Raw genomic sequence first — 26,162 nt, 5'->3', positions numbered from 1 at the left:
GTACTATCTTCCTGAATCAACCATGGGATAAAAAACCTAAGCTTTAACTTGAACTGGTTAACTGCATGAAGGGTGCTGTGTAATACTTTAGTGTTTCAAGATTGTTTACTGTTCTTCATATGAAGTCATAACTGGAGATATCTAACTCCAATTAATGTGGGTTAACTTGAAGAGGTTATTGGGTGAGTAGATTTGTAGAGTGCTGAGAAGACTTGGTGTATGGATTTCTGCTTTCCTGTCAAGTTTTATTGTGGTTTCTGTAGTAAGGAATTTCACCTGTCAGCTTGGCTGGTTAGCCTGTTGTCATGTGGTACACTTTGGTCTTTCCTTTTATGGCCCTTGTATGCTTACCTGAGCTATCTGAATTTGTTTTTACTACACATATTGCTCTGGTGAGGTGTACCTTGCATACTTCTGCTGTTGGCCTAATATAATCTGGATGATGAAGGCACCTAGTAGATGTTTAGATTTACCAGATCTCGTTTTGAGCAGTAGGGTACACACCTTGTACTCAACAAGAGACTAGCTTTGAACCTTGTACACTACATCTGGCACTGCTAATGCAGCATGGCATCAGAGCTCTGCACCCTGCAATCCACTGCAACATGGCAGGGGTTTGGGTGCACACTTCTGGTCTCACATGTTGTTACAGTACTGATGAAAGCTTATGGATAGAGGATGCTCCTGAATTCCCTGCAACCCTAAACAGTAATTCATAGAGAATTTAGTTCACTAGTTTTGCTTGAACAAAGTAACTAACCATTGTCATAGAATGGCTAGTGGGATAATGGATTTTGCTGCAATGGATTTCTTGCAACACAACTCTTAAGAATGTTTATGCAGAAGTAAGTCCCCCAGAGTTAAGTGGGATTTAGCCCAATTAAGTATCCTTGGAACTGCGTGTTTGATGTCTGGACTGCATGAAGTGTGAAAATGCATAAAATTGTCCTGGTTAAAAAGTATTAAACTGAACAGCCTACATTATTGGTAATAACAGTTGGAGTGGTGTGAATTTTCCACGATTGCTCTTGGGATATCCCCCTTGAAGTTTTGATCTATTCTAGTTGCCCTTCTACCAGTCCCTCTATGCGGTGCCTCGTTAATCCCTTCTGCCCTTAAAGGCACGAGTCCTGGCCTTTCTTGGTTGCGGGAGTCTTTGTGCCCTGAGCAAATGAGAGGAAGCACCGGAGCATTCGCTTGCGAGGCTTCTGAGAACTGGCGGGAATGGGGCTTTGCGAGCAGTTCTGTTCACCTAGCTTCCTCCAACCCGCCTTGTGTTTTGTCAGCAGAGAAGCTTCCTTTTGTGGCTCAGAGGCTGAGCTCGGCTCCCTTTGCCGCCGATCCGTGGCGGATTTTGCGAGCGGCAGGCTGCTGTTAGCTTCAAGCTTCAGCCTTGCTGAGTTGAAAGCGTCCAGGGCCTGGCAGCTCCTCCTTTGTGAGGGGGGAGGGGAAGAAAGCTCCAGTCCGGGCCATATTCCAGTCCGGGTTTGGCAGGCTGCCGCGGCGCTGGGTAAAATGGCAGTGCTGAGCCTCGTGTCGGAGTGAGCAGGACTCGGCGGACGAGAGTCGGAAGCTGCCGCCACTCGGCTCGCCTAGTCTAGCCTCTCCGGCCGCACCGCCCGGCTCCGAGAACGGGGGTCCGTCCGATCCTCCCTCGCCCGCCGTGTCCCCCTTCCCTTCCTCCTCTCCCACACCGGGAGCCCCGTCCTGCCCCCCTCCCCCTTTCCTCCTCCTCCCCCTTTCTCCGCCGGCTGCAACTAAGCGAGGAGGCACAGTGGGGCCAGGCCCCTCGCACCCGCGTCCAGCCCGCCGGAGCTCGCCGCGCCTCGCTCGCCGCGCCGGGGGAGGAATGAGACCCCGTTGTCCCGAGGATCCCACCGCCGCCTGAGCGCGGAGGAGGAGGAGAGGAGCGGTGAGGCCTTGTGCCGGCCGGCCGGCCAAGCAGGGAGTAGGTCGGGGGAGGCGGAGGCGGGGGAGGGGGGCTGGCTGGGTGGGGAGGGGGGATCATGGCCGCTCAGGTGGCCCCCGCCGCCGCGAGCAGCTTGGGTGCCCCGGCTCCATCCGAGCTGAAGAAAGCGGAGGTGCAGCAGCGGGATTGTTCGTCGGAGGAGGCGGGGGGCGAGGCGGCGGCGGCGGCAGAGCGCGGCGGAGAGAAGCAGTCGGAAAGTGAAGGTCCCCCGGGAAAGGAGCTGCAGGACGGGGCCGAAAGCAATGGCGGGGGCGCAGGGGCCGAGCCCGACCTGAAGAGCTCCAACGGGAACCCGGGCCCTAGGCCCGTCGCCACACTGAACAATAACCTCCCGGAGCCGCCCGGCGGTGGTGGCGGCGGTGTTAGTGGCGGCAGCAACAGCAGCGACGGGGTGGGGACGCCGCAGCAACAACCGCCGCAGCAGCAACAGCAGCAGCAGCCTCCCCCTACTCATCCGGCCGCCTTGCCCCCGCCAGCCTACGGTTTCGGGCAGCCCTACGGTCGAGGCGCCCAGGCTGCTGCGGCCGTCGCCGCGGCCGCTGCCTTCCACCAACATGGCGGACAACAAAGCCCTGGCATGGCAGCGCTGCAGAGCGGGGGCCTGGAGCAGCCGTATTCGGGGCCCACCGGGGGCCCCCCGGGGCCGCCCCCTCCCCAGAACTCCCACGGCGGCGGCAGTTCGGAGCACGGCTTCCCCAACCACCAGTACAATAACTACTACCCTACAGCCGGGCGCAGCGCTGGCGCCTACCCGCCTCCTTCTCAGGCCTACGCCCTGAGCTCCCCTCGGGGAAACGCTCAGAGCCCCGCGCAAGCCGGGGCCAAACCTCCAGCTTCGGCATTCCAGCAGCAGCGTTTCGGGGCCATGGGGCCCTCGGCCGCCGCCGTCGGCGCAGGAGGAAGCGCAGGAGGAGGCAGCGGCGGGGGCGCCACCCCGCAGCCCACTTCCACCCCCACCCTCAACCAGCTGCTCACCTCCCCAAGCTCGGCTCGGGGCTATCAAGGGTATCCCGGGGCCGACTACGGGAGCGGACCCCAGGATGGGGGAGCGACGGCCAAGGCCCCGGCAGCAGCGGACATTGCCTCCCAGTACACTGGGGGCACCAGCCAAGGCTGGGCGGCAGCAGCCACGGGAGGCCAACAAAGGAGTCACCACGCGCCCATGAGCCCCGGGAGCAGCAGCGCTGGAGGGGGACAGCCGCTCACCCGGACTCAGCAGGTAAAAAGGCACCGGGAGGGCGGGGAAAGAGGACCGGGGCAGCGGGCGCACATGGGCTGGGGGTTGGGTGGTCAGCTGGGCGCAGGTGAGGGAAGGGGTTTGAGGACGCCTCTGGCCGTGGGAGGGCAAGGGCAGGAGGGGAGCGCACCCGAGGTCGAGGTTGGGGTGTCCTTTAACGTGACAAGCTTTCTGTGGTCGTCTTCGGGCCCACATTACTAGGGAGCTGCCATTGTCTGTCTCTTTCCTCTGTCTCTAAAATGGCTGCCTCTCTGCCTTCCCTTCCTCCCTTTCCCAGCCTTTGTGTAAGCTCTCTTGGAGAGAGCCCTTCTCCTTTCCCCCTTTCCTGTCCCGGCTGGGAGCCTTTAGGGGGGTCCTGGGGTGGGGTGGGGTGGGGGTAAGACTTGCCACCACCACCTCTGGGGAGGGAGGGGTTGGGGTGGCAAAAATAGCTCCATGTTGCTGGGTTGGAAAAAAGAGGGTGTGCTGAGCAGATTGCTGCTGTTCAGCTCTACTGTGCTCCACTCCTTTGCGGCTCCTTTTTCCTCTCTTGGTGTGGGTTGAATTGAGCTGTTCCTGTGCTTCCAGGGGGTAAGAAGAGGGCAAGTGACCTGCTCTGACACCCTCATCTTGTCCAGGCTAGCTGAAGCCATTTTCTGAGCAGCCTTTTTAGATAGCCTAGTGCCTTGAGCTCCTGCTTGGAAGTGCTGGTAAACAGTTCAGTGATTGGAGTAGTAAGTGCAGATTGCTTTGGTTTGGGATTTGAATTATGGAGGTAAAATCCTTCTGTCAAAGCCAGGAGACAGTTGGTCTTAGGTTGACATCCTATCTGTGATCTGATTGGCTCCCCATCTCCTGCTCTTGGCCATTTATAATTGCCTCTGATGTAATGGTACAACAATCCTGATGAGCTCATAAACTTTTACACTCTGCTTTTTCTACCAGCCATAACCCACTGCCACTTTCTGCCTTTTTTTTTTTTAATTCCACAGCTGAAATTGGCTGTGACCTTGAGGAGGTTCAGCAGGAGCAGATCCACAGACGCTGCCCTCGATGCATTGTGCCTGAAACAAAAGAGGGAGCAATGGCATTTTGTTGTACCTTGGATTTATTTTGCTTGTTAAGCCTTATGCAGCCTGGAGTAGATTCTATAGGGCTGAAGCAACAATGGGGCGTGTGTGTGTGGATGCTTTTCTGTCAAACCAATATGTTTTTGGTTTTGTGACTTTCCTGGGTATAAGTGATTTCTCTAGTTTTAAGTGTTCATCTGTTTCTAGTAGAAATTGACCATTATAGTAAAATACCACCTACAGAACCAGAAATGCTGCAAATGTTGTAATTTAATATTTTCAGAATTGGCATTTTATTCTGAAAGGCAATAAAATAGCACAATTTTCTTAGGGGGGAAAGAGTTTAAAGTTTGCATTTAATATAATTTAAAGACTTTTCAACATACAAAAAAACCCCCAGAAACAAAACAAGAAATAAGAAAGAAAGAGAATGAACAGAAAAGCAAGCAGACGGAGAGATAAAAATAACAGAATAAAGAGAAAGATGGGAAAATAAGTAAGAGTGATTTCAAACTATCCATCTGTTAGTTGTGCCTGTAAAAGTTCTTCATAATAATCCAGTGCAATGTCCAGTTATTCCTCCCTCTGCTAGCTGATGTTTGCATCAGAATCGTAGAATTGCAGAGTTGGAAGGGACCCTGAGGGTCATCTAGTCCAACCCCCCTGCAGGAATATGCAGCTGTCCCATACAGGGATCAAACCTGCAACCTTGCCACTATCAGCACTGCACTCTAACCAACTAAGCTATCCAGGCTGTATCGGCTGCAACAATATTGGGTAATGAACAGAAGAACATAGAAACTCTTGATATTTTCCTGGATATAACATAGTTCAGTAAATAAGTATTTAGTATCATAAGCAAATTTGGAATTTTAAAAATGAAGACATTTCACAAGTTATGTGATGGATGATGTCTCTGGTTTTAGAAGTCCATAATGTAAATCTGATATATTGAACTGATGAGAGACCAGTATTCTTTCTTGGTCCTCCCTAGTCATCTTCAAGGTTCTAGGTCAGGACTTGTTCAGATTATAGTTTAAAGTTTCCCAATTTTTTTGTAAACTAACCCCTTGAAAAAAGTTTAGTTTAATTGTGTTCTTTAATTACTGTGGTAAGGACAATTCTTAATTATGCTCACATCCCTTTACCTTTATAAGCATTTAAAAAAATTTTTTTTTGTTAAGTTTCTTACTTGTGTGCTTTCTTCAGCTCATTTTTAAAAATTGTTAAGATCTTTATAGTACTGGCACTTCTAGAGGAGCAGGTAGAAGAATGGTCTCCATCCCAAGGAGCTTGCAATACAGTCATACCTTGAGTTACAGACTCTTCAGGTTGCACGTTTTCGGGTTGCACACCACGCCGAACCCGGAAGTACCAGAACGGGTTACTTCCAGGTTTTGGCGCATGTGCAGAAGCGCTGAATCGCAACCCGCACACGCGCAGATGTGGCGCTGTGGGTTGCGGGTGCTGTGGGTTGCGAAAGTGCCTCCTGCATGGATCACGTTTGCAACCCGAGCGTCCACAGCATCCACTGTACTAGAACATGACTCTGGAGGGAAAGAAAAATGAAAGATACTGACCATGAGAGAGATTCTGGCTATTGAACTAATTCAACTCAAGTAGTATTTTTAAAAGTTTCTGGGCATTTTGCACAACACAGGATACAGTGATTATTTGTGTGCTGGGTTGAGCCTCTGAGGATGTTTTGTAGGGCTAATTCACATGCTACAGGCCAGCAAAGCCTGGTACACTTAGTAGAGAGTCTGCAGTCAGTTTTGGCAGCCTGAAGTTCTTGAGTGAGGCCTATTAATTTCAGTTACAGTTTGCACTTTTAAGGATTCACATTTGGATGTATCCTAAACATTGAAATATGTGAAGAGGCCCTCTATATTATATAGACAAGGCTTGTTCATACATTACATTGCAGACCACATTTTATTAGAGAAGGTCTGGTTACTCTGTAGCAGTCCTGTTTCTCATTCATGGTTAAAACCAGTCTTGATTGTTTAAGGCGGTGGTTTTCAACCTTTTTGAGTCCATGGCTGCCTTGATGAACTACATTCTTTCTGCAGCACTCCTGTGGGGATCAGGAGCCCAGTTATGTCACCCCATGCTTGCAGAACTGGCAGAGCTCTCACCCTTTTTCAAACACGCTCCCTTGAGTGTTCCTTCAGCCTCCTCTCCTCTCTCTTGGGGAGTCCTCTGGGCAGCCGCCTCTGGTCTCTGAGCTGCCCCACCTGCCCCAAAGAGAAGTGCCTCCTCACCCTGCCCCACAGAGGCCTGAGAAACACCCCTTTGCCAGCCCCAGAGGCACCATTCACCTGGGAAGCTTGTAGCCAGGGCTGCTGCAACAAACAGCTGTGCAAGCCTTTGGCAGGCAGAGGCGCAAGAGGGCATTAGAGGAGGGAGGGAAGGGAAAAGGGACAGAGGCCAGTGTTGCCAGCGGCCCCCTTGACCATCATTCAAGGCACCCCAGGGTGCCACGGCACGCTGGTTGAAAACCACTGGTTTGATGATAGGCATTTAGGTGTGAAGCTATTAATGTGTCAATAGCTGGAATTAGTGGGTAGATAGTAGAAGCTGAAATTTATAAGTCAAAATGGTTCTCTTTTTAAACCAACTTCCTATCAGTATGCATGTTGGCATCTTTTGAGTGGGGATTAGAGAGGGAAGAAATGGTGTACATACTGAACCAGGCAGCTTAAACATTTTCAGACCCTGGGCCCACTTTAAACCCAAACATGCATTTGGGGACCCATTTCTTAATCCTTTACACTATATTTTTATAGTGGTAATACTGTTACAACCTACTTTGGATTAGGCTGCGACCTCCCAGTTTAAGACTAGTGCCTTAGGCAGATATTAGATGGGTGGTAGAAAAACAATCTATAGAGTTAGGGATGAGTTCCTTCTCTTCCCTATCTTGGTGGCTAGGTTAGTTTGAAGCATACAAGTGAGCTTGAAAAATTTCTTGAAGGTGTGCAAGTTTTGTAAGGTTTTGGGTCAATGTTGGTTTTTGGACGTTGCATGAATCTTTATTCCAAGTCTGGGGTATAGAGGAAAGAATGCAAAATAAGATCAGAAATGAAATACATTAAGGCTGTATACACACCGTGCATTTAAAGCACACAGCTTCTCCCAAATGAACCTGGGAAGTTATTTGTCAGGGGTGTTGGGAATTGTAGCTCTACGAGGAGTAAACCACAGTTCCCAGGATTCCTTGGCGGAAGTTGTGTACTTTTAAGTGTATGATGTATATACAGCCTAATTTTTGTTTTCTGCTTAACACTGTTGCATGATTTGATTTGATAATTGCTACATCCGACTTGGGCTGCAATCCTAAAAACACTTGATAGGGAGTAAGATTCATTTGGACTCAAGGGAACCTAAGCATGTGCTGTTAGTCCCTTGGGTGCAACTGTTGTAGCAGTATCACAGTTTATCTGTTCAGCATTACGTGGAAGGTTACTATATATTTAAAATTAAATAGACTCTGAAAACAGCAAGATGAGAGAACCTCCACAAAATGTGTACTTGAGGAATACCTTTTTCATGGAAATAAATATGTGGTATTTGTGCCTGCTGCTGAGATTGATATAGATACATACTGCCTGTTATGATGTTTCTGAATGGGAAAGCAAAGTGAGTAAAGGGAACAGATTTTCTGCTTGAAGTATAATAGAGTGGAAATCTAGAGAGTTCCTGATGAATTCTGAGTGACTGGCATAGACTCTGTAGTGTATCTAGAGAAAGTGAAGAACTTTGGGACCAGCTGACTAGCTAATGTTCATCATACTGCAATACCTACTACCCCTTAAATGTTTTCTAAATGAAGGAATGCAAATTGATCTTCCAAAACTGACTGACTGACCTTTATATAGCAGCAAAAGTAAAATTTGGAACTTTAAGTGATCACCTCTTTGCAAACTTCAGTGAAGCTGTATTCTCATCAAGCAGTTTTTCCTGAACTCCGTTTTTAAAATAATGGCATACTTACAAAAAGATACATTCTGGCATCTATCTTTGGTCTGTACTATTGCTATTCAAGTGTAGGTGTTCAGGCTAGAGTGCTTTCAATTAAATTGGTGCTAAGTGTTGCTGTGATACCTTGGAATCAGAAGCTGTGTCCAAACTGCTGTGCTGTCTACTGAGTACTGTATATCTTAGATTATGTGAGGCTTTGTATAAAGTAACATGGGACCAGTGAGCCATTCCACACAATAACAAAATGTTGGGAAAATGTGGCCTAGTTGCCTCAGGAATATATCTGTATATTTGGTTCTGCATATGTTTTTTCACAAAAGCTAGAGGAGGTAAGCAACCAGGTCAGGAAAATCATTTGATGTTCCCAAGTGCCAGAATTAAATTGTTGGGTGTTGTAACTCTGTAGACATTCCTGGCTTGAAAAAAGATAGTTACTAAGGAAGATGCTGACAAAACAACACTGCTTTGAAAATTATCCCAGTTAGTTGAACCTGCAGAACTCTTCAGTGCAAGGTCATAGTTCGAAATAAGAAAAATGCGCTGCACATCCATAACTTGGTCATGTGTCCTCCTGGGGGAAATTGGCTCCTATATAGGTGTGGGCAGCCTGTCTTGTCTTCTAATGATGCAAGTGAAAATACTATAGTCCTGGAAAGTTGTATCAAATATAAACTTTATCACCATTACCATGGAGATTAGCAGAGACTAGAAAACTCAGTTAGAGTATGGTGCTGATGATGCCAAGGTTGCAAGTTCAATCCCTGTATGGGTCAGCTGCATATTCCTGCATTACAGGGGGTTGGACTAGATGATCCTCAGGGTCCCTTCCAACACTGCAATTCTATGATTCTATATACGGTTTTCATGGATGTGTAAAATGTCAATCCATTGCATGTTTAGATCCCACAGTATGCATTCAAACTTAACATTAAACCACACTTTGTAAAGATTGCAGAAACGGCTGCCTGAGAGTGGTGTGTTACGCCCCCTTACTGCTTCCTTTTAAGCTAGTGCATAAGGCAATGTTTAAGGAGGCTTTTTTTAGTTGTTTCTTTATTAATGATATGCTCACGCTGTTGGGTTTATTCTTTCACATATTTGGTTTTTATTTTTCACAGTAAGTTGTTCTATGTGTACTTTGCTGGTGGCATCACCTCTGAACATGCACCACCTTGCAAGGTATAGTTCGTAAGCGAGGATCATAATCCGCAGTTTGAATCCGCAGTTACAAACTAGTGTCCATATTAATTGTGGTTTGTTACGTCTGAATTCACAAGCCACGTTTAGGCCTGTTGCTCTACTTCAGATGCCCCAGCATGGGGAAGAGAGACAATTTATTAAGAAGCAGAGTGCTAAGCAGATGGAAAATGAATGTAGAGTAGGAGATCTAAGTCATGGTTTGCTTGCTGTGCATCAGAAAGCCTAAACGATGGTGTATAAGCTTTTTATGTATGGTTGGTAACACTATGATTTGGCATAGTGCCACAGTGTCTACATTCTAAATCTGTTCACAGAGAATTGTCTTCTCTTGATGCACCAGAGTTTGGGTTTTTTTGTTTTTAAACTGAACAGCTTTTAATCTGGCTTTTGTTTCTGGTTCTTGAATCATATCTTGTTCTTGTGCATGAGGGCAGGCACTCTTGTTTTGGAAAGGTGGTTTCTGTAGATTGAAGTGTTGCCCACCCCTGAATTAAAGCTTGTGCATCTTGAGGGTAAAATGCAGTGAAGTCCAGTTGTATTGCCCTTCAAATGCTGAGTCTACTGCTGGGGATGGCTAAACCCCCCTTTGCTAATTTGTACAATAACTTGTATAGTAATAATATTATGCCAAGGTTCTTAATCGAGTTATGTACTGTGGAGCCAATGGGACTGTTGCTTTATGAACCATTTCTGGTCAGAATCTCCTGCCAATGTTCTAAACTAATTGGTCTCTTTCCACTGTCATTTCAACTGTCTTTTTTTTTTTTTTTTGGCTTAATGTTGAGTAGTAATATTGTAATAGTTCATTCACAAATTGTGCCCTGTAGGGAGGGATCTTTCTGGCACCAGGAGCTTTAAAAATGTGAATATGAAGAGGAAACTGCCTGAATTTTTAAAGCTTCTTGGATTCAAATTAGAAATTAGGCATATTCTAACTAGAGAGGAGGCTCCAACTTTAAGAACTTTTAAGTTGACAGTCAGTGTTCTGGTAAAAATGTTAAGATTGCAATGTTCCTGTGTTCTTTAAAAGGTAAAGGTAAAGGGACCCCTGACCATTAGGTCCAGTCGCGGACGACTCTGGGGTTGCGGTGCTCTTCTCGCTTTACTGGCTAAGGAAATGGCTGGCAAATGAGTAGTGTGCTACAAAATTTCAAATGTGAAGCCGTTCTTTCCCTCTTTCCTGTTTTGGACCTAACCATGGTACATACATTAAACCTGTAGTGATAGAAATTGTAACCAATGGGAGGAATAAATTAATGGCAATAGGGTGCAGGGAGAAGAGTCTGTGGTATGCTTTCATTCTGAGCCATGGTTAGGAAACAACACTACATCTGCACTTGATCAATAGCATTGTGCGCTTTCATTCTAAATAGGTGAACTTCAGTCTTTTAAGATTTATTTATATTTGTGAAACTAACAACAACAACAACCAGGTTTCTAAATAGCTGCTCACCTGCTATGCCAAATAAGAATGGACTTCTGGGTGACCATGTCGTGAACCTGGAAGGTGATTGGATATTTTTTTAAGGCAACAAATGACTTATGTAGGCTGGCAACTTTTTTGACTTGTTTGAAAGGCTGGAAAAGTACCTTTCTAATTTCTTCATCCCCCAGCCCAATTGTATTACAGCCAGAGAGACATCATGCAGTTAGGAATTAATTTCACTTTGAAGGAATGAAATATATAACTCTTTGGGGATTGCATTTGAGGTCAATAGGGTGGAGCATGCAAAAGCATACCTAATTGCCATTCTTGGTCAGATCTATGTTCCCATCTTTCCATTTTCGCTCTGATAGATGCAGTACCTCAAGGATCTCTACTATAGACCCTCAGCATCTGCTGGTTTGGGCTATCTTTGCTGACAAGCTTATTCTCTTGGTGCTTCACTTTCATTAAAATTGCTTATGCTGGCTTTAGAGAAGCATTTCACAGATGTGTGTTCATTGTTAACTAGCTCCATCTTACGATGCTGATCAGTTTGAGTGAATGACCCTTGAAATATGACCCAAGCCATAGACTAAAAATCAGTTTTCTATATGATGACAGGTGTTTGAACTTTTTCTTGTAATTTGATACAACCCACTCACCAATGTGGTTCCATTTTCCTGCATTTGTAATGGCAAAATATGGTCATAGATTTCATATTTGGTCAATCTGTGTTGTGAACTCGTGTACTGGTTGTACTTTAATGAAATCTGCTAAGAATGGGAGGAGGGAGAGAAGGCAGTTTATTTTTAATCCTGTAAAATGATTTGGGCAGTGTATTTGTTAGCAGGTTTATTTTTATTTGAAGTATCCGTGTCCAGGCTTACTATTGATACATTACATTCACAAGTAGGCCTGGGTGATATATCAATATTGTACGCAAGTAGGAGTGGGATTGTGGCTGCTCAGCTGGGGAGCATGAAGGCCCTGCTCCCCAGCTCTGAGAGCCCTAACCCCACTCCTTCTTCCATAGCTGCTCAGCTGGGGAGCGAGGAAAGAGGCAGTGCGCCTGCATGGATGAAACTGAAGGTAGTCAAACACATGGAGCCTGACAGGCTCTGTGCAATTGGCTACTCCCACTTGGTCTGTCTTCGTGGAGTGGGGTGTGTGTGAGGTAGCTCACCCACCTCCCACGCTGGTGAAGACAGAGGGAACCTCAAAAAGAAGCCCCAGGTCCCTGCCCCTTGCGTGTGAGTGACAGGGACATTGGAGCTTGCTCAGCTGGGGCCAGGGGCCAATGTAGCTTCTTTTAACATTGCGGTAAACCTAGCTAGTGATACATCATGTTGTTAAAAATGCAACATCACCCAGCCCTATTCACCAGGTGGCTTTCAAAGAACATCATGAACAATCAAGAACCCATACGATCACAATAAAATAGAAAAAGTAGGAATAGACTTAAGTAGCTTCAAAAATTTATGGAGAGGCAGTACAACATCCTTGCTCTTAATTGAAAAGTTGTAGAGAGAAGAGCTGTTCTAATGGTAGGCAAACCCCTCTGAGGTGTGAGTGTTCTATAAATAGAGAAGGCCCTCTCCTCCGGAAAACAGAAGCACCTGTATGCTTTCACTGATGAGCCCAACACACAGGTACATTTATGTGGGAACAAGGAGTACCCTGAGCCCAAGCCATTTAGGGCTTTAAAGCTTAGGACCCATGCTTTGCATAGTGCCCAGACACACAGTGGATGCCAGTGGAGCTGTCTTTTAACAATAGCACGATGTTCCCTGTGGCAAGTTCCAAGTAATAATTAGCTGCTATGGGGTGTAGCCAACTAAGGTCTTCTCAAGAGTAGACCTATCAAAATTAATGAACCTAAGCTGGTTGTGTCAGGTAATTTCAAGGGGTCTGCTTTGAGTAGGACTAGCATTGGAATCAACGCTATATCTTGCATCTGCTGATGTTTAAAATTTGCCTTCAAAGGCAGACCCATATGCAGTTGTGACCGGAAGCATGTGATCCTGTACAAGAGGGATCAAAATTGGCATTTTAATCAAAGCTTGTGAAAGGTACTTTATGCCATTGATACTGTCTGAACATCTAAAATATGAATCAGACCAGTAAGTACACTAAAGTTGTGAGTCTGTTCCTTAAGGAGAAATGCAACCCACCCAGAACAGGATGTAACACTATATTCCTAGTTTACCTGTATATTGCTCTTAAGGCCAAAAAAAGAAGAAGAAAAAAAGGTAGTTGATAAATGTTCTTTGAAATTCTCTTTCCCCCCCATAAACATATAGGTACAAATTTTAACTAAAACGACAACGGCAATAAAAGATTTTAAATATTAGGAGAGAAAAATTATTAACCACCTTCTTATAGAAACTGTTGCTATACATACATATTAGGTAAAAGTAAAATGGGAGGTGGCATAGACATCTAGGTGCTTTGCTATCATAAAATCCGTATTTTGAACAGCTTGAGAACAGTTACAAGCATTGTATGTGTGTGCCATTCCCCTAATCTCCCAAATTTAGAGGTGAGTGGATACCTGTGCAGTGAAAACAACACATTCTTGCACGAGGAGGGAGTGTGCTATCTGCAGGTTCAATTAAACCTCAATAGAATCGGGGCTCTAAAAGGGGGATGTGAAGCCCCAGTAACGAATAGGCCATTGAGGACTGAGTATGCTGAATGGGCAAGAAATGCTGATTAACTGTTATGGCGTGGAGGAGGGTCAATGGAAAAGTGTGGGAATAGAATGAAGTATCCCAGAAAAAGACAAGGCTTGCTGGCTGGTATACTGAACAGGAGTACTTCGCACTGCAACATTTTATTGCAGGTCCACTTGTATAACCTGAAAACACATTGGACAGTTTTGTGGAAAAACTAAGCCTTCCAGGTATATATTATGACTTTTCATTTGTTTAAACATGAATGTATGGGTTTTTGTATCTTTCTTAATTGTTGTGTTGTGCTCATGATTGGCTGGACAGCAATGAAGAGAATGTTTTCCCCCAGCAGACCTAGATTCAGCATTCTCTTTCCAGTACTTTTCATAGTGCTGAATAGTGCAGCTCTTCCAAAGTTACAAATCTATTAATTCAGTTGTGAAACTTAATTCACATAGAAACATTTGGTTAGTGGCTTTTTTTGCCAGTGAAAGCTTATTCTGTATTAGACATTATTTGTTTCTGTTTTCAATGTTCTTCTTGCATGCTACTTCTATATACAAAGAAGCTTTAGCTTTCCCAAAATGGTGGTGTGTCTGTTCCAACAACTAGGGACAGAAGCTAGGCCTTTGATTTCTAGTCCTGTGCCTGAACTACAAGGTCATTCCTCCTTAGTGCATTTCTTTCTTTATGCTCTGTGTTTAAAGTAATAATGCCCAAACTTGCCTTATGAGGCACACAGAGGGTGGAATAAGCACCAACAAGGCTAGAACAGGAAGAACTGCTTCTCTTGGGATTAATGTATTGCTTGTTACAAAAAGGTATAGTGATCTGCCCATGTGATATAATTAGGTATGTGTTGGGGAGGGATTCATATTTCTCTATGCACCTGGACTTGCAGGTCTTGGCATTGCTCAGCAGTTTAGTGAGGCAACTTTGGTAACAATTGTAGCATTGCTTCTAGAGGAATCAAGTGCTCCTGAGTGAAATTGTGCAGTAATCTTAAGAAAACGTCTAGTTTCTATGGAAGATATTTGAGAACATATTCAAGCTGTGTGATTTCAATATATTCCTTTCCAATAACCATGTGATTCAGTATACAAATTTCCCTGTTGGGGAACTTAAGATGCACATAGACATATGTTTGGAATTTAATCCAAGTCCAGTGATGGTGTTTTAGCAGTTGGACCTTTTTATTTATGGATTTGTTGGCCGGTTATACTTGGTTGTCTGAAATTCAGATATGAAGGTGTTAGTTGGTGCTTTGAAGAACCTAGATAGTAGTTTAGGAAGTTGCCAGTGATCTAGCGAAGTGTGTTATATGTTAGTGCTGTAGGAGCTTCTTGCCAAATATGTGACAAGTCCTGTCGTCCAACAACTTCAATATTAATATGTTCACCAAGCATAATAGCAGTCACTGTCAAATTATTTGCTCTCTCTTGAGTGAACAGAGGTGTTCAGCCATGGTACTGCCTGCTGAATTGGGGTAGGGGTGGGGTCTGACAGTCTTTTCTTTGTACAGAATACCTCCATAAGTTCATATTGATTCTTTCCTAGGAGGTTCATGGAGTGGAAGGAATTAACAGAGATGAAAGAAATGGTCTGTATGACAGCTAAGGAGTGAACACTGGCTTGGAAAAACATAAAATGCTTCATACTTTCCACACGGTGAAAGTATATTGTCCTCTCAAGTTCACTTTTACTAGGTTGAATTTCTTAGTTATAACACTGTTAGATTCAATATTAATATTATATGATAAATGTACTTAATTTTCATTCATTCATTTGTTTCAAGGTTCATTAGTACATGTTGCAAAACAGATTGGCCACACGGACCATGGCCATTTATTTGAAGACCAAGATTGCAGTTACTAGGAGGCAGGTACCTTTGAATTCATTAGGACCATTTCCTGGCAAATATTCATAGGATGTTCCAAACTTTCCAGAAGCAAAATTCATTTGGCAGGGCAGTGTTTCCCCATGAAAAGAGAAGTACACTTGTGGTTGTCAGGTGGAACTTTGAAAATATTCAAAATTGGTTAAACCTTGCAATTATCTCAGATAAAAGGACATAAAAATAAAATTTGAACATTACAGGCTCTGTCTTCCTTGGAGATTGGGGCTGGATTCCTGTGCCTGTGATGCTATGCCAGGTTGTAGCTTCATCCACATATTTATCTACTGTATATTTTGGAAAGTGATTTGTTTGTCCATTTGTTCTCTGTAGTTTTGGATGCTTCCTAAATATAGTTGCCAAATCGTGCTTGAGGGTTCTGAAGGCAGGGACACTGGTCTTCGTCAGCATTTGGACTTTGGTTGCCATTTTGAATCAAGATGGCAGTTTGAAATGTACATTCAGTGTGACTTCACCCAGTTGTTGGCATAGGTTCGGCCACCTCTCGAGATACCATCGCCAAACTTGGCACAAGGGTTTCTGAGGTGGGCGTGGGGGCCTATGTTGATGTTTAGGTGCCATCACCATTTTGGATCAAGATGGCGGACTGAAACATGACTTTGTGTGACTGCTCATTTTGGGGCATAGGTTTGACCACCTCCTAAGATATTGTCACCAAACCTGGCTTGAGAGTTCAGGGTGTGAGTGATGATTTTTGTCAATGTTTGGATGCCAGGTGCCATTCTGATTCAATATGGCAGACTGAAATGTGGAATTGGTGTGACTTTACTCACTTTTTGGAATGGCATGCCCAAACTCACAAATTACACTTTAAAAAAACAAACAAACTCAAAATAGTTTTTGGTTTCTAAAAATTCCCCGGGAGCCCCAGCACTCCCTGCTAGTATTCAATACAAGTGTGGCCTATAACAAAAAGTTGCAGTGTAGAGTACTCCTCTTCAGGTTGCCAGCCATGCCTTTCTCCATAGTACTTCACCCCATTCCCATTCAATTTTCTATCTTTCTATCCCCATTTCTTGAACATTTGACATTCTGACTGATCATGGTTGGTCCACATTGGGTTGTTTTGGGAGTTCTCCCTCTATGGGGGGTTTTCCTAAATATTTTTTCTTTTGGCATTTCCTCAGGCCTCAAGGTTTGCACTAGCCTGCTGATAGCAACCCGTCCCCCACAAGAGGGAGGTGTTTGTGACTACATAGGCACTCCCCACCAAACACTGGAAATAGAGGGGATGATTTTGGGATGAACTCTGCCATATTTATAACATTTAACCAAACAAGGCAAATATTTTCCTTTCCACTGACATGGTGGGGGTGGAAGGCAATGCTTGGTGAATACATCTTGCAGTTGTCTGCAGAAAGCTTAATACAGAACACTTTGCTTCTAGCTGAGAGTATCTCAGTCCTAGTTTCAGCTACTCTTTTTGACTTGTATAAACTGAGTACAGTGGCTCAGTTAAAGGCTAACTTACTGTAGCATGAGCCTTTGTATACAAGAGCCTGCTTCATTGGGTGGACAGAGGAGGTGCTAGGAGTACACATCATGAGATGTCCCCCGACAAGTAAGAATTTGATTGGTTGTCATAGGGTGACTGGGGCCTAAATACACCCAAAGTTGTTGTTGAAGATGTTCTAACAGCATCTGAGTTGTATAATGGAGAAAGTCCAACTGTATGCAGTGGGCTTCGTTCATACTTCATGTTGCAAGTCATACTTCCTGAATGAAGGTTGGTGAATTTAGGCCAGATGGCTGTAGGACTAAATAACTGGTATTTATTAACTTGATGGTATAAGAGAAATAACTGGCGTTTATTAACTTGATGTAAATAATTAAACAGGAATACCAAGCTTAACAGTGGCCTCACTGTGGAATCTCTAGAAGACCTGTCTTTCCCTAGAAAAGAAATCTTAACTATTAAAAGGTGTTTGCCTCTGAATTAGTCAATATGGGAAATATTTCTACGAGCTTTGTAGTATTGGGTGATGTCTGATTTGTCACGTAGTCTGCAGGTCTTGCAGTGCCTTGTTAAGGATCTGTCTGTGCAGAGTACTTTAGTGTTTCTATCTCTTCTGTCTTCATAGTAGTCCACTTTTTTCATTTTATCAGAGTGAGATTTGTCCCAGAACACTTAGGTGAGTTCTTAGCAGCAGTAGAATCCAAGTCTTCGGCTCTTTGACTGGAACATACTGGCTCAACAGTAGTGGTTCTTAGCTCTTGTTTGCTACTACAGGAAAAGCTTGAGAAATGACTCCTGATTCTGTAGTGAGAAATTCTTTCCCCATACCCTAGCATAGTTAATATCTGTGCATGGTTGTGCCGTATCTTGCAGTGATATAGTATGGGAATGACATCGCATCCTGTAGAACAGGGATAACCAACTTGGTGCCATCCAGATGTTGTTGTATTACAAATCCCATCCCCGACAATTGGCAGTGTTGCTAGGACTTTTAGTCCAACATCCGGAGGGGTACCATGTTGGCTGTCCATGCCCTAAAACAAAGTACAGTGGTACCTCGAGTTATAAACGCCTCAAGTTACAAATGCTTCAGGTTACAAACTCCACTAACCTGGAAGAGTTACCTCAAGTTGAGAACTTTGCTCCAGGATGAGAACGGAAATCGTGTGCCGGCGACGCAGCGGCAGCAAGAGGCCCCATTAGCGAAAGCACACCTAGTTAAGAACAGTTTCAGGTTAAGAACAGACCTCCAGAACGAATTAAGTTCATAACTAGAGGTACCACTGTATTGTTCTAGGAGGTGCTAATTTATTTCTATAGGCCTCAAATTTTGTTTGATTTGCTCTCTCACATAAAAGGGCACTTCATCTACAGTGGTCCCTCTGGTTGTGAATGCCTCTGGTTGCACACGCTGTGGGTTATGAGCTCCGGTAACCCGGAAGTAGCCGCTCCGGGTTGCGAACTTTGCCCTGGGATGTAAGCGGAAATCGCACACCAGAGGCATGTGCTATTTAGATGTTGGCACATGCATCTAGTTGTGTTATGTTTCCTATCAGGCGATATCCAACAATAGCCACTAGTGGTGCCTCATGTTATGAGTGGTTTCTGGTTACGATCAGACTTCTGGAACGGATTCCGTTCGTAACCAGAGGTACCACTGTATTCACTTTAAAAAAAAAAAAAAACTTCACTTTAAAATTTCATCTTAACTGATCACATGGAACATACATTATCTTAACAAAGTGGAGAAGGTGGGGTTTTAGTTGTTTGTGGTGGTTTGCTGTGATTGTTCTTCTTTGTAGCCACTGGCTACAGGAGTGAAAGCCTGATTTCAAAATACTGATTGATGTAATAAGATTAATTCCATTTCAGTTTAACATTTTGTACCCCACTTTTCATTCAAAAGTATCTAACAATGACATCCCTTGACACAATACCAAAATAATATGCAAAACACTCTTACAGTGAAATTTTGATTGTGCAATGTAAAATGACACACACACACACACACACACACACACGTACATAAAGCTGCCCTGAGGCTTTTTTGAAGCATGTGATTGGCAAATAAAAACAAAATGTTTTTCTCTGCTTGCTGCCTCAAAAGAAAGTAACTGCAAAGAACAGAATTGTAAACAATTACATTTCTTTACATTCCAAATGTGTAACTACGTATATTGGCTATAAGAGTTTGAATTGAAAACTGGAGACCACTACTGTACTTCATATGTGGCCCTGATCCTTCTGGGCAGTCTTAGGCAAGCAACTCTTGCTGTCTGAGTATTGGAATAATGGCCTAACTTACATGGTTGTTGCGAGAAACAATGCAATGCTGCATGTATGCAAACTTAATAGAAGTACTGAAAGTTGCCCACAAAGTTATGCCTTGATGAGTGTCTGGTGTGACGACCTCAACCCGAAGTCGTCCTTTTCTTCTGTCTAGTGAAACTGTTACTAGATGTGACCCATGGTGTTTAAAATCACCCAGAGAGCTCTGCTTCAGGATTTGCTATCATCATAAGAATTGAAATTGGCTCTGCCTCCTAGTATTATGGTTTCCTGCTATACTTGTTCTTATCCTACTGGAAGGTTTGCAGCATCGGCTGTTCCTCCTTTCCCCCTGGCATTAGCGCAATATGAATTTCAGTATCTATTCATCTGTAGCCAGGGATCCCTCTCCTTGCTGAACAACTCCTGGTGTTGCTAACTTTGCTTTTATAAGCAGTCCAATTAATCCATCTGAACTGATATGTAGATGGTTGGTGTGCGCTTTTTGCCACAAATAGAAGCTTTTGCTATAATATGGCATTTTAAAACACATGGAGAAGGCTTTTGGTTTTGTTTATACTGTAGTTTACATTGCTTGCATCCTGTCTTTCCTGCTAGGAGCTAAGTACACCATACAGGGTTCTCCTCCGTTCTTCTTTTTACCCATTCAATAACCCTGTTGGGCCAAGAGACTGTGACCTGCCAAAGACAATTCAGTGAGATTCATGACGAAATTGGGATTTGAACCCTGGTCTTGTAAGAGCTAGTCTGACAGTGTAACCACTGCAATATTCTGGCTCTCCTCATGTCACTGAAAATTTATTCCATGTGAAATTTTACAAAAGCAGCATATCCCAAGCCCATAGGATATTGGAGTTAAATCAGTTTAGTTGTTACACTTGCAGGTGTGTTGGATATATATTTGACCCCAAGTTGGATTATCTGATACAAAACCACTGGCTTGTATTCAGTGCTATCCCTACTCCGAGTAGACCCATTGACATTAATTGGCATGACTAAACTGGGTCTACTCAGAATGGAACAAAGCTGATTTGAGCTTGAACTGTAAATAGTAAGGAGCTCAATGTGTAGTAACTTTTAATGAAAAAGTAAAGACTGTGAGGCTGTTTAATAGTGTTTTACAAATACACAGTCCATTAATGATAGCAGTTAGTTGCTTTTTGTTTAGTTTTTCCCCTGGACCTGGCTTTTGTTTGGATGTGAATGAAAAGAGTGAAGGAAGGAGGGCAGGATTCAGACTTTGGGAACCCTTGAGTAGGGCCTTAATAGTAAACTATTTTATATCTACAAGGAGATGGTGCTTTGAGTGTGTAAGGTGTTAGCACTAGTTGACACAGTTTTGGCCTGGGTGTGTAGTACTCTGTTTCCATTCTGCCTTAATGTGACTGATGTCTGTCCTTGATGGCAGTCTGGGCGTCAAGGGACAATTTTGAGTTTCCACTGGGGACCAGTAGCATGAAAACTAAAGGATTTTGATAGTATGGAATACATGCCCTGCAAGACAAGGCTGAGGGAGCTGGGTTGGCGCAGCATCAACTAAGTTCAAGGGGGAACTTCAGTTGAGATGACTGTTGCTAAAACATTGATATAAAGGTTGGGAAATTGCTTTTGCTGGAAGGTGGGAATGAGACTCTAGCTCTTGTCCCTTGTGGCCTTCCCAGGCAGGCTGGCCCCTCACCCAATTTTGCAGCTTTTGAGGTAGCTTGCATGCTGCAGAAGGAGGATTTAATTCCTTAGGGCTCCCATTTCCCTGACACTGCATTGCATTCCTCTCCATTCTCAAAGTCCTGCACTATATGTGTCCCAATTCTTACCTTTGGTATTCTGCTAATTTGTCTCTTAGCACCACAGCAGTCAACCACTCTGCTTCCCTAGCTGCCATCTGGATTCTTTTCTGCTGCTGCTGGAATTGAGTTGCCCAAAAAGCAGTTATCTCCCCCAACCCATGATTTCTTCAAGACTTTGCTCTTATCTAGATCCCCCCCCCTTCTCCTCACCCTGCAAAAGTTGCTGTCATTCTTTGTTTTTAGTTTTCTCATAAGTATACTGCCCCTCAAACATGGTGAGAGCATTGGCTAAGTGCTCCCAGGTGTTTACCCTTCCATTGTTTCTCAACCATTAAGCTGCTTTTTATAGATCTCCACTTCCCTTTTGCATCTCTGCATTGGTTGTATTGGCCTTATGACTCCCCTTCTCTTTCTTTATTTCAGGCCTTGATGCTTGGTATGCTGCCTTTCTCTTAAATGTTTTCATGAGCTCCTTGGTGGCTTCAGCATTTGCATTGTGATTGTCTGTGACTGAGTAGCCTCTTGCTACCTCCCCTCCAACTTGATTTCCATCCTTTGGAATGACTTCCTCACCTATTGCCACTCTTAATCTCATCCTCTCTTAAGTATTGCTTGTGTGACCTTTCTGGTTTGGATTTTTTTCTGACTGTTGCTGTGACTGTCACAGTTGACCCTCCACCTTTTTCTTTCCTACCAGCCATGATAGTTCTGCTTGACCTCCACTGCCTATGGCAGTATGTTTCTGAATACAGGTTGCTGGGAATCTCAAGAGGGGACAGTGCTTTTGCACTCATGTCCTGCTTTCAGGCTTCCCATAGGCATCTAGTTGACCACTGTGAGAACAGGATGCCTGTCTATATGGCTACTGACCTGACCCAGTAGGGCACTTCTTGTTCCTTTTGGGAACTTCAGATTTCTTAAAAGCCATGTGTGAACTGTCACTTCTGCCAACTGATTTTTTAGACTCCACTAAAGGCCTTATATTCCTTGTCCCCTACCCCACTGTACTGATGGCCTATTTACTCCAGTAATCATGCTAATAGTGTACAGTCCTATCTTTGATGTTCTACTCCCAGGTTGCTGAGTGCCTCCAGTGGATCCACAGCCACATTACTCATCTTAGCTCTTAGCACTTTTGGGTCTCCACTGCTTCACTGTGATTTTTCTCCTCTTTTTAAAAATGTGATGGCTTCTTTGGGATTAGCTGTATATTTCTAACCCAGTCATACTCACGTGTAGAGCCATTGATTTTATTGGATCTGCTCTGTGTATGGCTATTGTTGGATATCGCCTGATAGGAAACATAACACAACTAGATGTTGAGGTGGATCAACTTGGAACAGGAGGGGCTTCATATAACTTAAGTGAATTGTTATGCTGCTTGGGCTGCAAAGTAGACTGGTTGAACTACTATACTTCTGTATTTCATTATGGTCTTGAAATCTGGTTGAAGTTCAGTTATAGCTATGTGAAATGCCTTTTCTGTTAATCATCTTTTATTGTGTGTCTAGACAGCTATCCCAGACTTATTCATTAGACAGGAAGGACTTGCAAAAGGACTCTACGTATATTATCAACAAACTTCTGGTTGGATAGGCTATAGCTCAGAAATGGTTTTCTGTTAACTTTCATTCCTCTGTGTGTGTGTGTGTGTGTGTGTACACACATTAACAACAACGTTGGTAGTTTGTGTTATTCGGGCATGACAGCAGCAATTACAGCTACTGCAGTTTATGGGAAAGCCTCATACTACAAGTGGGGGGTGGGGAGGGGAGCCATTAGCACAATCAAGACACATTGGTGTGATGCTTCTGATACTAGTTCCTGTAAGAGAGGCTATTCACATCCAGTATCTCCTTTTATCACTAGTGGCAATCATAATTCTGTGTCTTTAGTCCTCTTGAAATGTACAACATTAGTAAAGGAAAAATGTGTCAGATACCAGAGTGATCTAGCTGATGTTAATTCATTATTACTTAATTCATTTCAGTTTATTTTAATCAGTTAACTGGTTAGATGAAAATTTTTCATTTTTTTAAAGGCTACCTCTGTTTAATTAGTATATTTCTTTTAAACTGAGTTTTCTAATGCAGGTACTTAACCACAGGCGATATGCACAGTCTTAGAAGAGGCATTCTCTTGTGTATGAGGGAGGAGAAATGCATTTTCAAATAAGGCTTTAAGACCTTTAAAATTGGGGTTTGGTGTGAAAATAGCCCTAGTATTTATGACCTCTTCATATTTCTAACCTATACTGTATCTGAAGTATATTTGGTTCTTGTTCTTTTCTTCCTTTCACCCAATATTTAGATATTATACTGTCACTTCTATTAATCCTTTAAAGAACTTGTGCTGCTTCTGACAGTAGAGATGCTGGATCAATGTGTAGATTTACCTAGCTGCCCACTGAATTTTACACAACTTCAAATATTGTGACACCATTCTCTGCCCAATGCATATTTTGAAGTACAAATACAATCAAAACACATATAAATGTGGGTTATTATTATTATTTTTAAAAATAATATAGAAACAGGACAAAGTGGAATTAGTGGTGATCAACTGTGAAATTGACATGGGATTGAAATAGGCAGATCCATCCCTGATTGAGAAATACTGCAGAATCATTGTCTACTTTCCAGTGCTACTATCTGGAGAAATCCCACCTGCATTTCATAGTTGTGTGAAGCTGTATCCCCGCATACAATAAATAGAACTGTGCCTGGCATGGCTTGGCTCAGTTTGTTTGAAGGGAATGCCTACTGAGCATGGCCAAGTATTATATGCCTAGTTAATGTGTGTGGTGCTTTTCACAGTAACAAAAGAGAGGTCTCCCCCAAGAAGCTTACACTCAGTTAATTCTACCTAGTCTTGCTTATTTGTCCTACAAGCACTGCTATAGACAAGTGGTACTGGTATCATGGCTTGGAAGTTATACCTTTTCACAAGTGCCCACCTTGGCAAGAGTTGCTTGTAGCTACTTCCACTTTTGGAGGTTGCATGCTTTGAATACCAGTTGCTGGAAGCCACAGGAAGGGAGAGTGCTGTTGTGCTCAAGTCGTGCTTGTGAGCTTCCCATATTTAACTGGTTGGCCCCTCTGAGAACAGAATACTGGACTTGATGGGCCGCTGGCTTGACCCAACAGATCCATCCTATGTTCTCATAGGTGCAGTGCACATAGGCAGATTTAGGGGAGCATGACTGGTTCACCTGCACTGAGCCAAAAGGCTGCTACAGGCCCCCCCCCCCATAACAATGCCTTAGAACAGAAGGTGAGAAGTGTGGGGGTGCCAGAATTTGGCATTGCATAGGGTGCTGCTGAAATTTGAAAGCCCAAAGTCTGCCACTGCAGTGCAATACTAGCAATGTTGCCAATTAATACTTGCGAGCTGTGGTCAATCTTTCCCATATAGGTGGTGCTGGGTGGACACAACTTAAGGCTTTGTGACAAACACGAAAACTTGAAAATAGTTATAGTTGTGAGATTAACCCGAAGATGGGATTTGGGTGGGTCTAAAGTGTTAGGGCTTCCAATTACCACAGGAACCAAATGGCTACAGTTTCATACATATAAAGACATACATGCTAAGCAGCCATGTGGAAAGCAGCGTTAGAAACCCATAAATAAAAGCTATTCGCCAAATGGCTCCATAAACCTAGAACCTAGTTACTGGCTCCGCAAGGGAATGTCTAGGCACCCTTTTTTTTTACAAGTTCAGAAATCTGAAAATGAATTGTGTATATTGTCAGCACAATAAAATTCAAAAAGCATAATGTGGTGTTTTCCCACTTTTTTTGCTGCTGTTTTAATTCCCGTGGGTTATTTCAAGTGTCTTTTTTGGCCTTTTGAAAATGGAGGCAATTAATCATTCAAAAAGAGCATCAAATAAAAGGAGTACCCCAAACCCATAGCTTTGTATTTTGGGCATATTAATCTGGAATAACTACAATTTCCTCATTCTGTACTAACAACAATTTTAAAAAGCTGCAGTGTAGGCTGCACAAGACACTAATGACATCTTCTATAACATTTTAATTAAGTTACTTTCTTGGATAAATTGGATGTACTGTAGATTCCTCCAGTGGCCCCCTTCCCCCCCGTACTGTCATCACACCCTGAGTATAAATCCAGGTGAAATCTTGTTCATTTTCCATATGGTCTAGTCCTCATCTGAAGACTGCAAAAAACAAAGCCATGCCTCCCCCCCCCCCCCAATATTCTTATGTGGGTCCCTTCTCCAGTCTTCAGAGTGGCTAGAAGTGGATTGAAGGAGGAGTGTGTTAGACTTGGTTTGAAACCTCAGCCATGAATCTTAAGAGGTTACCTTGACCCAACATCTGACTTGTGTCTGCCAGACTCTGGAGGGATCTTCCGCTTGAGGATTCTGCTATGGGAAAATATTTTTTAAAGGATGTATTGTCTCTTCATTGGAATTTGATGTGTTCTTCCCAGGGTTCGAAATTAGCATAGCCCCAGGCTCATTTTGTGCCTAAAGACTCACCATTTGCGAGCACCTCAAAAAGTCTGGGTGCCATTTTTTGTGCCTGGCTGACACTCAAGGATTACTGAAATGTATGTGATGGGAAGCATCAACATATATCTTAAGGATAGACTATGTGTTAACAATAAAGAAAGTGTTTTGAAAACTGAAGTATGGTACCAATATTTTATTGTAAACACCAAAATAAAATGTGTCACTTAGGTGAACTGTATATTAATTTATGCTTATAAAAATAATAAATAAAAAGTGTTGCCTACCCCCCCCCCGGGCAACTAAACATTCTATTTTGGCTCCCAGCTTTTCTATCCCAGTTTCTAACATTGGTTCTTCCTGCATGTATATGGTCCTCTTTGGGAAATTCCAAATAAGCAGTTCCTGATCTCACAGAGCAATATAAAGAATTGTTGGGGAACAACTTGATTTAACTAGAGATACCTTCAGCAAGTAGTGCCTTTAGCAAGGGTTAAGGCGCTGTGGGTTAAACCACAGAGCCTAGGACTTGCCGATCAGAAGGTCGGCGGTTCGAATCCCCGTGACAGGGTGAGCTCCCGTTGCTCGGACCCTGCTCCTGCCAACCTAGCAGTTCGAAAGCACGTCAAAGTGCAAATAGATAAATAGGTACCGCTCTGGCAGGAAGGTAAACGGTGTTTCTGTGCGCTGCTCTGGTTGGCCAGA

At 43.7% G+C, this 26,162-nt stretch overlaps 1 protein-coding gene across 5 annotated transcripts in view; it reads left to right on the top strand.

The window, feature by feature from the left end:
* Positions 1-26,162, top strand: part of ARID1A (AT-rich interaction domain 1A) — a 124,697-nt gene that overhangs the window by 35,313 nt on the left and 63,222 nt on the right. Inside the window, exon 1 of one of the 5 annotated variants that reach the window (XM_081015895.1) lies at positions 1,978-3,188. The exons of the other annotated variants lie outside the window; for them this stretch is intronic. Within the exon in view, the coding sequence (XP_080872021.1) occupies positions 2,007-3,188 (1,182 nt within the window). The 5' untranslated portion in view covers positions 1,978-2,006. Of the gene's footprint in view, positions 1-1,977; positions 3,189-26,162 lie in introns of those variants that run through there. 5 annotated transcript variants of the gene reach the window in all.

Source organism: Podarcis pityusensis (genome assembly GCF_964106645.2).
Source record: "Podarcis pityusensis genome assembly, chromosome: 8".
Taxonomy (NCBI): domain Eukaryota; kingdom Metazoa; phylum Chordata; class Lepidosauria; order Squamata; family Lacertidae; genus Podarcis; species Podarcis pityusensis.
The sequence above is the reverse complement of the archived record's forward strand: the minus strand, read 5'-3'. Positions and strand labels throughout refer to the sequence as shown.